Genomic DNA, 12,814 nt, shown 5'->3' with positions numbered 1-12,814 from the left:
TTTTGCACATTCTCTTATGGAGACCCTCCGCAGTGAGATGCTCTGGGGAGGTATACAAAGAGAGGGGAATTTCCTGCAGGGAAGCTGTTTGGATGCTAGCTGGTACCGGCTGTCCCTAAGGAATAGGAGTAATGCGATCAGAGTTCAGACCTGTAGGGGGAATAGGTATAGGATCCCAAGAGGAGAGAGAGATCAGATCTCTTGCTCAAGAGAAGGCCCTCTCCACTACCTCAAAAACAGGTGGACCAGGAGAAGCTGTGGCTGGTTGCATTGGGGCCAAAACCTCTGAAATGGCCAAGCACAAACCCTGCCCTGATCCGTGCCTTGAGGAGGGAGCTAGACCCAAGCTATCTAGTGCCAAGGATCTGAGGGGCAAAGACGGCTTTGGTAACATGTGGAGTAACACCAATGCCATGTCTCCAGGACTAATCCCGATCAGAAGAAACAGGAACAAAACTAGTTAGGGAAACTGTCGGAGTCAAAGACCTGGCCATCTCTGGATCCAATGTAGACTCTCTCTAAAGCCTAAAACCAGAGGACGGATCAGAGAAGGAGATATGACTACATAGGAAGTGGAGGGAAGGCTCATGGATCCGGTGAGAGACAGAGACAGAATAACCCGCATCTGGATCTGAGCTCTGAGGAATTTCCTCATCATCCTATCCACACCAACCTTGGAAAGACTTCTGGAGGATCTCATGGAAAAGGTAGTGGACTTTGGCCTCGAGTCTCTCCTCGGCATAGTTTCAACAGTGAATCAAGCCGAGGGGATACCAGATCAACTGCAAACCTGGGTGAGTGGGTTCATGGAGACTTAGGTACTGAAGTCGGATCTTGAGGTCTGAGGATCAGAAAACTGTTTGGGAGACTTTACCAATACGATACACAGATCCGATCACTTAGGATCTGACTGTTTCTTTATAGGATCCAAAGAGGTCACATCTGAAGTTCTTTGGATCTTCTTAGCTGGCTATGAAAAAGGAAGACTCACCTTTTGAAGACAGAGTAGAGGATCTCTTCCTAGGCTCCAAAGAAGCCTTAAGGTGTTTACTGGGGTGTTGACCCTCTGAAGCAGAAGAGGAAGACAGAGGCAGCAGTCCTTTCAAAACAAGTTTCTCCTATCCACTACAGCCCTGGAATTAAATGCTGCACAAATTGAGCAATAAGTGGAAAGATGTGCTGCTCCTAGACAATATACACACCCCCTGGGGGCATCAGAATTTTGTGCCCACAGGTAGTACATTTCTTAAGCCATAACTAAGCTAACAAATAAAAGAGAAAAGTGTTTTTTTTTTAAAGGAAGGTTAGCAAAAAAAAGAAGCTGACAGCTATGCTAGAAAGGATAGCTTAAACAGGGTATGAAGGACAGAATAATCAAGGAAAGATGGGTACCAACAATGGTACACTCATGACTACCAATAAGGTAATGTGTAAGACCTAACAGGAGAAACACTTGATAACTATGAAAGGTAGAAGGAGAACAGCAAAAAGGTATAAGGCCAAATGAAGTAAAAAAAACTACTCAAAAAAACTAACATTAAGCTTAGAGAGAGGATCTGTGTTCGTGCGAGATAGCGGCAAACAAGATCTGAGGTACTGGGGGCTGACTGGGACAATATGGATACAGAAAGGAGCTCAAGAGTTGGAGCCACAAGTCTGTGACATGTGGCAGAGTCAAATCCAAGGTCATACCTGTAACCATTCATTGAGGAAGGATGAAAAGGACAACATCAGATCTGAAGTTTCCTGGTGTGTTTTTCCTTGTCTTGAGAAATTAAGTCTGTGTACCTGTGTTGCATTTCAAGCCAGTGAATGAAATGGAGTAACCTTGGAGTGAGCTGTTGAGTCAGTTGCAGTTAAATACAGAACGGTGTCTTTGTTATATTGAAGTGATTGCAAAACCAAAGTAGATGGAGAAACTAACTGAAATCCTGATTATGTGAGGGATGGCTACAGACGAACACATAATGAGCTTACAGTTGCAAGTTAAACTTATGGCCAGAGCATTAAGTCTGAAACTCGAACCTCCTTAAAGAAGCTAAGGAAGATGATGTGCAGTCACACTTGCTTCCTTTTGAATGTCATGCTACACAACAGAACTGGAGCAGAAATGAATGTGCGGAAACGTTGGATATGTTTTAAAGGAGCACAAGGGAATGGAAAGTACAGGATACCTGAATTATGATAAAATGAAAAAAATGTTTGCCTTCAGAAGGTGTTACTTCTGAACTGCAAGCACAACACTGTATTTTTAATGTATGTAAAGATGGTGAAGGCTGAAATGCATAATCTAAAACATACTATTAAACAGTGATTAGAACCAGATACTAACAGCTGAACAAAAATGCTAAAATTCCTTCCTGGTGACAGACTTAAAAAAGCATAGCTAATTAATATAAGACAATGGGGATATCAAAGTAAAAGACCATGTAGCAAAAAGTGGGAAATAAAGGGACCATGCTAAGAAAAATACTGGTTTGAAAACAGTGGGGAAGAGAGAGGTCCCATAAAGAATAAGGTGTCAGAGTTTCTTTACCAGCTTCTGGAAAGTGACTTAGCAGATGGCACAAATATACTATGATGTTGCAAGGCAAAAAAATGAAGAAAAGATAGTCAGACACCATCCAGCAAGGGATGCTCATCAGTCTAGAGGACATCAAAAGCAGGTCAAAGGGGCACTTACTGCAGCTTCTGAATGAATAAAACCCCACAAAAGCTGTACTGCACCCCACACAGCATACGTTGAAAGAATAAGAACCCACCCTAGAGGAAAGAGCAGCACTAAGCAAAATTAAGTCTGGGAAAGCAGCAGCTCATTAGTTGTAGCAGTACGTATGATTAAGGTTATTGGCAATTTATGGTAGAAATGACTCCTGAGGGTACTTACAGCAATATGGAGAAAAGGGTGTACTCCCAGATGACTGGAGAATAAGCATCTAGAGCCAATATACAAGAACAAAAAAGATGTTTCCAACTGTGAGCAGTACAGAAGTATCCAATTCCTACCACACTGCATGAAGGTACTGAAGAGCGTCACTGAAAAGGAATACACAGAGTTACTGAAAGTAAGACGAGATGAACAGTTTAGATTCAGATCAGTATACAGCACAATTGACCCAAGATTTGTAGTGAGACAAATAGTGGATAAGAAGTTGGAGTTAAGGAAAGAGTCCAACTGGGCATCCCTAGATTTTGATAAAGCATAAGACAAGGTCCCAAAAAAGCTGATTTAGGCAGTCCTGCAATGGTCTGAAGTCACAAAAACATTGACAGAATTAGTGCATAAACTAACTTTTCCTGTCATTCTTGTGTCACAAACTACCCCTAACACTCTGTGCTAGTTGGCCACAGTAGCTTTCTCATTGTTATGGGGCGGTGAAAGATTACTTGGATGCATCTATGTTGACATTGTATAGTGTTTATATTCCCCCTAGTGCCATTCAAGGGGAATTTAGGAAAATGAACAGCATGACAACATTCCAAGAGGGAACTCCAGTATACATGGGGTACTGAAATGTTGTGACTAATACAGCACATTATTTGCACAGCTGGGAGATATGCTGGAGTTTACACTTGGGTTATAGTGCTCACCTTAGTGCTCACCTCAGTTTCTTACATTAAGTCCTATGCTCTTTACAAATTAAGTTTTCTGCACTTGCCAGACTATCTGAATGATGGATATCCAAGAACATATGCAGGGAATTATTTTTAGCTTTGTCCTGTTACGTTTGTGTGATTTTTTTTTTTCAACTACCAAATAAGGTTTTCCCCCAGTAAAGCGTTTCATATACTATTTTCAACTGGTAGTACAGTTTCTACTATTCTGGATGTTGTAGTAAGAGCAAAGCCAGCAGAAAATATGACTTCATAGTTGGGGAATAAAATGTGTCAATGTTTGGAAATAAGATATAAAAAATGTCATGATACTGCAGAACTGCTGTCACATCATTTTTTATTTACTTATGGAATTGATACTTCGGTTATGACCAGTTACTCCCATTTACATATTTTAGGTACACAACCAGCGATATTATTATGGATTTATAGAACCCAAGACAGCTGTAAGCCTTTCTAATAACTCCGCAAAATTTTCTAGGCAAATAAGAGTTCAATTTTGCTTCCACTGCTTTGCATTCTTAAATTAAAAACATTGTTTGCATAAACTACTGGCAAGCAGTTATGTTGTACAGCTGCTCTTTTATAAATTCATGCAGAACAGATAAGACATCTTGGAGCTGCCATAAACTTATGAATATGCAGATTTATGCAAATGAGACACCCCTCATTTTGGTCAGATGTCCCAGATTTTTAATGGCTTTCTTCTCATTTCCTAGTCTGGAGGCTGAAAGGTATGCTTAGGAGGGATTTGACTAACACTACAGAACTGAACAAAAACATGGTTTAATGCAACACAAGGGATTGTGGTGACAAAAATGATACCAGGAATTAGGAAAGTGATTTGCAGAGTACCACAGCAGTCTGCCCCGAGTCCATTACTCTTCAGTGTGTTTGTCTCAGCCTTACCTGTGGGACTAGAGAACAGGATCAGCTCCTTTACTACAAATATAAAGGTGCAGTTACTGAAGAATGGAGGAAGATTCTAGGGAAGGAATCTGGAAAGGCTGAATGAGTAGGCTGAAAGGTAACAGTTGAGTTAACTTCAACAAAGTACTGTACATAGGCTATGCCAAACCCACTGCTCGTCTCTCTCTGTGTAATCATAATGGTAATCCCTTAATGACCGTCTTGCAAACTATCAAATTTTGAAGAACAGTTAGGCACTCCAAGCCGAAATTGAGAGATCAGAACCACAATCACTTTCCTGTTCTGTTTTTTTTTTTTTCCTCTTAAAAATGTAGTTTAACTACCTTTAAAAAAATCAAGATTGTTTTACAGATAAGCTATCAAGTGATTACAACTGCTTAATGAACAGCTGTCAGCCTTCCTTTTTTCTTTTGAATTTTCAGCACCCCTACTACTTGGCACCAGGGGGAGGGACTTTATTCATCCCACCCTTGCTCTAGCACTGTATTACTTCACGACAAGAATGTTGTCAAAGAGAAAGGTGCCAGAAAGACTAATTCATTCAATGGTTAAAAATGTCCATGTATATAAACATAGGCACTTTTATTTTATCTGATTAAGTTTTTAATAGAAAAACAAAACTGTTCAGACCCAGTTAATAGGAAAATGAAAACGTTTATTATGCTTGTATATTTGGGTGTTTTTGACTATTGAATGAATTAAAGTCTTTCTGACACCTTTCTCCATTGACAACGTCCTTGCCGTGAAGTTTTAAAGTTTATCTTTTCATTGGCTGTATTAACCGACTCCGGAACACAGAAAGTCACTTCACAACATACATCACACCCCCTGTCCCCACACATGGTCAAATGCAAAAACTTTTATGGTATGAAAAACACTAAATGTTAAAATACTTACTCACTGGAGAGTAGGTGAAAAATGATAGATGAGCTTTATGAATAGAAACAAAAAAGGTCAACTAAATAATTGCTCAAAGCTGTGACAAGAACCTAAGATGCTTTTGGCAAAATGCTGCTTTAATATGGAGCACAGGTTACATGTCAGTAAAGCTATAGCAGCAGCACAGCACTGCTCTCTCTCTCAAACACACAAGCCTGCACGCCGATACAAAACCTATGACTGCCTGAAAAAGAGGCCAAATGACAGACATGTCTAGAAGCCAACTTGTTACATCTACTGCTAAGAGAGTCCTTCCAAAAGAAATATCTGTGTGCATTGGGCAGATATGGAGACATGATTCAGTTCTAGTAATTCAAGATGGAATTACAAGATAAAAAAACAGACTGCATTGAAAGTAAAGTTGGACCCTTTGTGGGGTGGGGTGGGGGGCTCCTCATAATTAATTGTGCTTACCTTCAAGTCACAAACTCCAGTAACAATGAACACTCCCTTATTTAACAAATGCATTAGTTTGGAACTCTGATCATCAAACATTAATACAATTCCTGTATGACCAATAATGAAGAAACGTGGCAGAATAAAGTTACAGCTACAGAGAACATTTCTGGATCAGTCAACAGTGGTAGGATGAATACACATGCCATATCTCTCTGAAGAATGTAATGTCTTCATATGGTGCAAATTATTTATATGGACAGAGTAACTTTGGAAGGTAACAATAAATTTTGTCTGAATGGAGACAGATTCTAAAGATAATGTTCTTTGGGGAGGGTGGGAACTGAAATGGTCTATAAATATTTAGTCTGCAGTATTTTATCTACAAATATTTCATTCACAGTTTCCGACTGGCTAAGCCAAAATGCTGTTTTAAGGACAGTTTGATAAGTAGTAGTAAAATGAGAAGTATGCATTGCTGTACGGATGCGGTGGACAACCTAAGTCAAATAGATTGTGGCTCAATCTCCATTCACTAAAGGAAGACCTCTGATACTATAATTAATTAATTTCTGGAAAATGATCACTGTCTCATCTGACAAGTGCCCAGTACATAAAAGAGATGAAGTACTGAGTTTGCTCCAGTCCTTTAAACTACTGCCCTACTAGAGTGGTTCTGCTAATGTTGTTTATCAGCATGTAGTAAAGACCTGGTAAAATCTTAGAACTTTACCTTTTCATTAGTTTCCTAATGAACTGATCTGCAGACTGCATTTGGCCACAGTAGCATAAATGAAGAAATCAACACAGAACAGTAATAAGCTACGACTGGTATAGTAAGTCGCCATATAACATCCCGGATGAAGGAAGTCAATATTCGTTCTGACCCATGCAAGTGGAAGTACTAAGGTAATGCACAAACCTACTAATAATGGTAATGTTCTTCAAAGATTTTCAAGTTTTACCTCTTTTTCAACACTTAAGTAAGAACTCAACATCTAACACTGTCTGAAAATACCTGTTGGGGTTTACTTCATTTCCAGAGTCTCTTTTGTGAAACACCATGGTATATCTTGCAATATCCAGAGAAGGCCGTACAACTCTCATGTTCTGCAATCTCACTCTAAAAAAAAAAATCAAAGATACAAGATGTTAACAGTTATTAAACTTCAAATACCAAGCAGTGCTTGCTTAACTAAGTGTTCTCTGACAGAAAAAAATACTGGTTTCACCACTACTAAGTTGTGTTAGCTGTCTAACTGCAGCCATTTCATCCCAGTCTTTTCTTCTGTAATGTAAAGGACTACCAAGATTTATGCTTTACTCACAAGGGCAAAGTATCATGGTCAACAACTGTAACACCACTCTGAGTACCAGCTCTACTGACAGATCTGTCCTTGTATCCAAGGAAAACAAAATAGAATAGGAAAATAAAATCCTGCAGGAAAATAAACATTAATGGTCAACAGTACTTTTTTAAATGTCTATTTAAAATCTCTGTTATCTTCTCTGCTTTTTATAACATTTTTTGCAACTATACTGTGTAGAATCAATGGAATACTCCTTAACAGACTTGCTGCTAAAACTTTCTTCTCTCACTATAAAACGTGGACAACATTGTGATCTTACAGTAATCAATCCAATTTGCAGCTACAGAAAAGCTGTTTTAGAGCAATCATTTGTTTGAGGCTGCAGTATTTATAACATAGCAGATGGCACAGATCTAGCTATATACTACGCACTTAGCAATGTTCTTCTACCCAACAGACTTACTAATTCCTGTTTAAACTGCTGTGATACACTACAATAAAACTAAGGCTGAACACTGAAAGTTATCTGCAACAGAGACTTAAGATTTCCTCGTCTGAAATTGCCAGCTTGGTACAGAAAATGTTTCTACCTCCCATGCTTTTGTGTACACCTCCAGCCCCTATATGTCATATGCCATACTCTAGGTTATGAGGGTGCAACCAGTCTATGCAGCCTTCAGTTCCTTTCAAATGCATGCACAGTCCAGATATTGATACAAGGTATGTCGTTGGCAAGTTATATCTGAAACAAAGAGTTTTTTCAGTCATCAGATCAAAATAAACAATATATAACAGCACAGTTGGCACTGCCTAACAGAGAGGTATAACAGGAAGAAATGCCACAAGTATCAGTGTTTTATCCTGGCCAACTATAGCAGTAGGAGTAAGCTTCAAGCTTACATCATCTCACAGAAGATGGCATTCTTGGATGGTGACCAACAAAGGGATGTCAGTAGAGTCCATGATTTGGAAGGCAGTCATCAACCAAATTCTCCCTCAAAGTATGTGCCTCAGACAGCCTAGGCTCTCTGCATGTCACCTACTCTTCCTGGCTAGTGAGAAATTGAAACTGTTGCTCTCAGCTGGTGCAAAGGGAGAAGGAGAGGTGCACCTCTCCAAGCAATCATCTCAATGGTGCGTACAAGAATGTTAGCACTGTCCTTCCTGTGGTGAAACATCTGGAACATAAGCATAATCAGCAAGCTCATGTGAAGCCAGTCCTGAAGTCCACCAGTGAAGCCTCACACGTACAAATCAGGTTCATTAGGTTCAGGGGAAATGATAGTAGTCATCTACACCCCCCCCCCCCAAAAAAAACTGTGAAAGGCTCACTGGTCATAAATGAGAGAACGTCTGTTTTTCCTGTGTCGGATGGGACTGTAGGGGTGCCGCTACAGCAGTTGAATATGGTGATCTGTCCCACTCAGTGCAAGCAAGACTTCATGCAGGTCACCTCTCCAGTGTACATCAGTAAGGTACTGGGATCTCATTCACTTCACACCCAGTACCAGACTTCTATCAACTCATCACCCAACATGACATCTCTACCTATATCTCACACTTGGAGATGATCAGTCCCTTCTGGGGAGACACTCGGGCTCATTGGCCTTTAGCTCTTTTGCCTTGTGCAGTACTAGTCAAGAAAGATGAGGGACCCTAAGTCATCACTTCCATTGAATTCATCCTGTAACATATCATTTTTGTGGTCTGCAAGCATCTCTATGCTGCTACCTCTACTCCCATGGCAAGATAGTTTTCCTCTACAAACCACCAAAGTAGTGGAGTAACATTCGACCCATCCATCCCAGTGCAAGATCTTGTGTGCCTTCATTGTAACAATATAGGTCTCCGAGACTGCAGCACTCTTGTGCTTTCCTGGCAGATATAGTCAAAAGCACTATTCCACTTTTATGCTCAACATAAAGTTCAAAACTCTGGACAAGATTGTCAAGAATGTCTTCTTCTCTGTAACAACACAACACTACTAACACTCTTTTTTTTTTTTTTTTTTTACAAGAGAAAGGTTCTAGAAAAGCTGGAACAGCTTCAATATTCTGGGGTCAACAATCTCCTGTAAGAGATTATAATGGTTCCCTTAGTGGGCTTGCACACAGACCACTAACTGACTAAGATGATCCTGTAGCTAGGGCCACAGACTTGACAAATGTCCATACCATACAGTGCAGCTTAAGCTCTCCTCTTTTAAGGATACAGCTGAGGCAAATTGTTCCAGATGCCCTTTCAGTGATAAGGTCTTCTATGGGCAGGTTTCCCAGAGTTTAGAGCAAAAACTGCTAAAAAGTAAGCAGGCACAGATGACTCTCACAAAATCAGTTCGATATGCCCCTTCCGTACTCCCTCCTCTTCTTTTTTTCCTACACCAGTCCAGTCTCAAAAACCATCTGCCCACCTTTCAAAGCAAGAGGAGGAATTTGAATATCAAACAAATCTACCACACCTGGCCCTATCTGCTAATTCTATGGAGCCCTACTGAATAACTTGCAGGACCGTCTCAGTCATCTTGAAGAACCATAGACTTTGACTGATGGGTACTGTATGCAGTCCTGGAGTGTTACATTTTATAGATATTAGTTCCATCCAGAATCTGCTAAGGTACAGAGCATTCCTGTTTCACAGCATTTGGAGGACTTTCAAACTCTGCGTCTCAAATGAGCTGCACATCATGCTTTCCTTTTGCCAAAATATAAGAGGGGGGGTCCTTCTGTAAGCCTGGTCTTCAGATTTAGGGGACTGAAGGTTAATATTCTAATCTATACATTAGTTAATGCAAATGAACATGTCCTACAGGGCAAATTCAAGATGATGAATTTCCAGGGGATCAAGACTCTGCCAACTCCATAGAAGGTATTACTGGAAAGGATTTCTACCCTTCAGCTCCTTAGGAAACAAGGCTTCTTTTCTTACTCCCAGCACAATGTACTAAATTATGCACAAATCGGTTTCAGACTCATTAGTAACATGAGAAAGGAATTGCCTTTCACTATCCCCAATAAAGCCATAAATGAGATCTACTTTAAAACTGAATTATCTGAACTAATGTGTAATACAAGCCATGTTAATCATTGCAACTGCCTTATTAGCATTTAACCCTAAACATATTATTACTCTTTTTTAAAGCTGAAAAAATCTATAAACAGTATACATCACGTAACATCAAACAAAGTAAATTAGCTTTACAATTTAACCTATGCACATCATGGACTGCTTGCATTAAAATCATTTTTTACCTATTTAAGAGCATTTTTAATAATTAGCATTTCCAGTCCTTAGAATCTTGTTTAGAAGAGCCCATAAAGAAGCATAGCAGGCTCAGCCACAGCACCCTGTGCCAGTCCCATGAACTAATTTCCAACTACCAAGAGTAAAGAAAAAACTTGCAAAACGTTGCAACCCCCCCTCCATGCTTTTCAAGTGAAGAGCAAAATAAAGAACTGGCTCACCAACCAGGTGGCCAGATACATGACGCACCTCACCTCCTACCCCAACCATTTAGGTTCCCTGCCCATCCTTCCTCACATTTAAGTGAACAAAAAAATTCTTCTTTTAAACTATGACAGTTTGCTACAGGTCAATATCATATTGTTGAACGCACTAAATGTTGAACACCTCTTCATCGAACCCCATTTGTCAAAGTCTTCATCTGTCGAACGATCATTTCAGCAAACTTTTTCCCATAGTAAGTAACCAGTGGGCCATTATCTGGAATTTGCCCATTTCCCCACTGTAGTGCAATCTCTAAGTTGGCATACTTACTTGTGGGGGGGGGGGGTGCAGCCCTCCACCACGGCAGGATTTAAATAATGCTGTTTTTGTTGCTGTCGGTAGGATGGCCAACTTGTTGCTGTGGGAAAAAGTTTAGCTGAATTGGTCATTCGATTGATGAAGATTCGACAAATAGGGTTTGACAAAGAGGTGTTCAACAATGTGATATAGACCTGTTTGCTACATATGTAGTTGCTACATATCCTGAATGCATGGAGTTCTATGGCATTCAGGCTCTAGTTAAAAAAAGGTAATTTCCTCTTCTAAACTGCAGCAAACTGGTTACAGTTTAGACTTTGCATGCAGCACTACAGTGCTCAGGTTTTAATTAAAAAAAGTCCCCATGTTATCACAGTGTTTGCGCTGTAGTCTACTGCAACAAGATCAGGTATGACACATTTGGCTGCTCAACTTTTTGGAACTCTGACTATGATACATTTGTTTTGTATATATGTCTGCAGTTTATTCCACAGAGCTTGCCACCTTTCCAACAATGTACATAGCATCTTGTTTCAGCAAGTTTATCAGCAGCAACCATTTCAGACTGCAAAATGTTCCCAAGTCTTTTGGATTTTTACTGCATCTTCAATCATTGCAAATCTGCTGGCCTTCTTCACTTTATCACAGCAGTTTTCGATTCCTGTTGGCTTCCAACATTTCCTTTACATGGATTTACATCAATTAGTAACATAACGGATGTAGGTAATCTGCTTTTCAAACTTCTTTCCAGCAACAGTTGAAAAGGTGACAGACTGTACCCATACACAAGAGTACTCGCACCTTCCAGAAATGCAAGATGACAATCTTCATAAAGCTCTTACTACAACATTCAATATTAGCAACATTCAAACAAAGACCAACATCTAATGAATGGTAAGTGGTGCATTAGGGAAACATTGCATCTGCAAGCTGCCTTTCGCAAGTCAGAGCAGCTCTTTGTCTCCTTTGCGAAGCCCTTCTTGGGTAAGCCAGTGTCGAAGGTGACTTTAGTTAGATGGATTTCTCAATGCATTTTGCACACATACAAGATATCTGGTCGGCCAGAGCCCTTAGGGGTTTCATGCTCATTCTACCTGTTCTATGGCTACTTCTGGATACTGTCATTTTGGCCATGGCACATGCAAGCAGTAAGGGTTAGTAAAACAATTACATTAGAACACGGAGGCTAACATGAAAACATCCATAGATTTTAATGCTGGTTTGCAAAAAAAATATGAATTTTAGTAATATTTCTATATCTGCATTTACATTAGGTTATAGTCAGATTCACAGAACAATAATAGTCATTAGAGAGTCTAGAACAATAATAGTCATTAGAGAGTCCACAGACATACTGTAAAAGCTGTGTAAACTAGAAGCAAACAAATGCTGATATTAAGGATGATATTAAGGCACAATTTTGCTGCTGATACTTCTCATCTAAAATGCATTGTTTTCTAGATCAATGCTGCTTGCTTTGCATTATGAAACTAGACATACAGTGTGCACTATCAGAAAGCAGCAGTGTCATCCCCCTCTTGCATACATCACTGGAAAGCCAATGAACTGATAAACACCTTCTCCAATGGATATCACAGCAATAACCCAAGCCTGGGTGTGGGTAATGCTAGATTTGCCCATGGATTGGTGCGTTTGATCACGAGGGCAAAGCCCGAGTGACCAAACAAAGCTAGCCATGAATAAATAAAGCATCACCCACACCCAGCCATGGGTTATTGCTATTATACGGTGACAGTATTTAAGAAAAATGTTAATTACCTTTCTTATATAATGTCCTTGTATAATGTCGCCATGGTGCTCTTCTGTTTTTTTTCCCCAGTATCATGGGGCTTTTTTGATGT

At 39.9% G+C, this 12,814-nt stretch overlaps 1 protein-coding gene across 3 annotated transcripts in view; it reads right to left on the bottom strand.

Annotated features, from left to right (window-relative positions):
• The window catches only part of B4GALT4 (beta-1,4-galactosyltransferase 4), a 690,340-nt gene that overhangs the window by 29,425 nt on the left and 648,101 nt on the right, over window positions 1-12,814 (bottom strand). For all 3 annotated transcript variants that reach the window (XM_044073108.1, XM_044073107.1, XM_044073109.1), the window contains exon 6: window positions 6,899-7,003. In XM_044073108.1, the coding sequence (XP_043929043.1) occupies window positions 6,899-7,003 (105 nt within the window). The remainder of the gene's footprint in view (window positions 1-6,898; window positions 7,004-12,814) is intronic.

The sequence above is a fragment of the Protopterus annectens genome, chromosome 5.part1 (assembly GCF_019279795.1).
Source record: "Protopterus annectens isolate FY-2018-M chromosome 5.part1, PAN1.0, whole genome shotgun sequence".
In the NCBI taxonomy this organism is placed as follows: domain Eukaryota; kingdom Metazoa; phylum Chordata; order Ceratodontiformes; family Protopteridae; genus Protopterus; species Protopterus annectens.
This window is presented reverse-complemented; position numbering and strand designations above follow the sequence as displayed.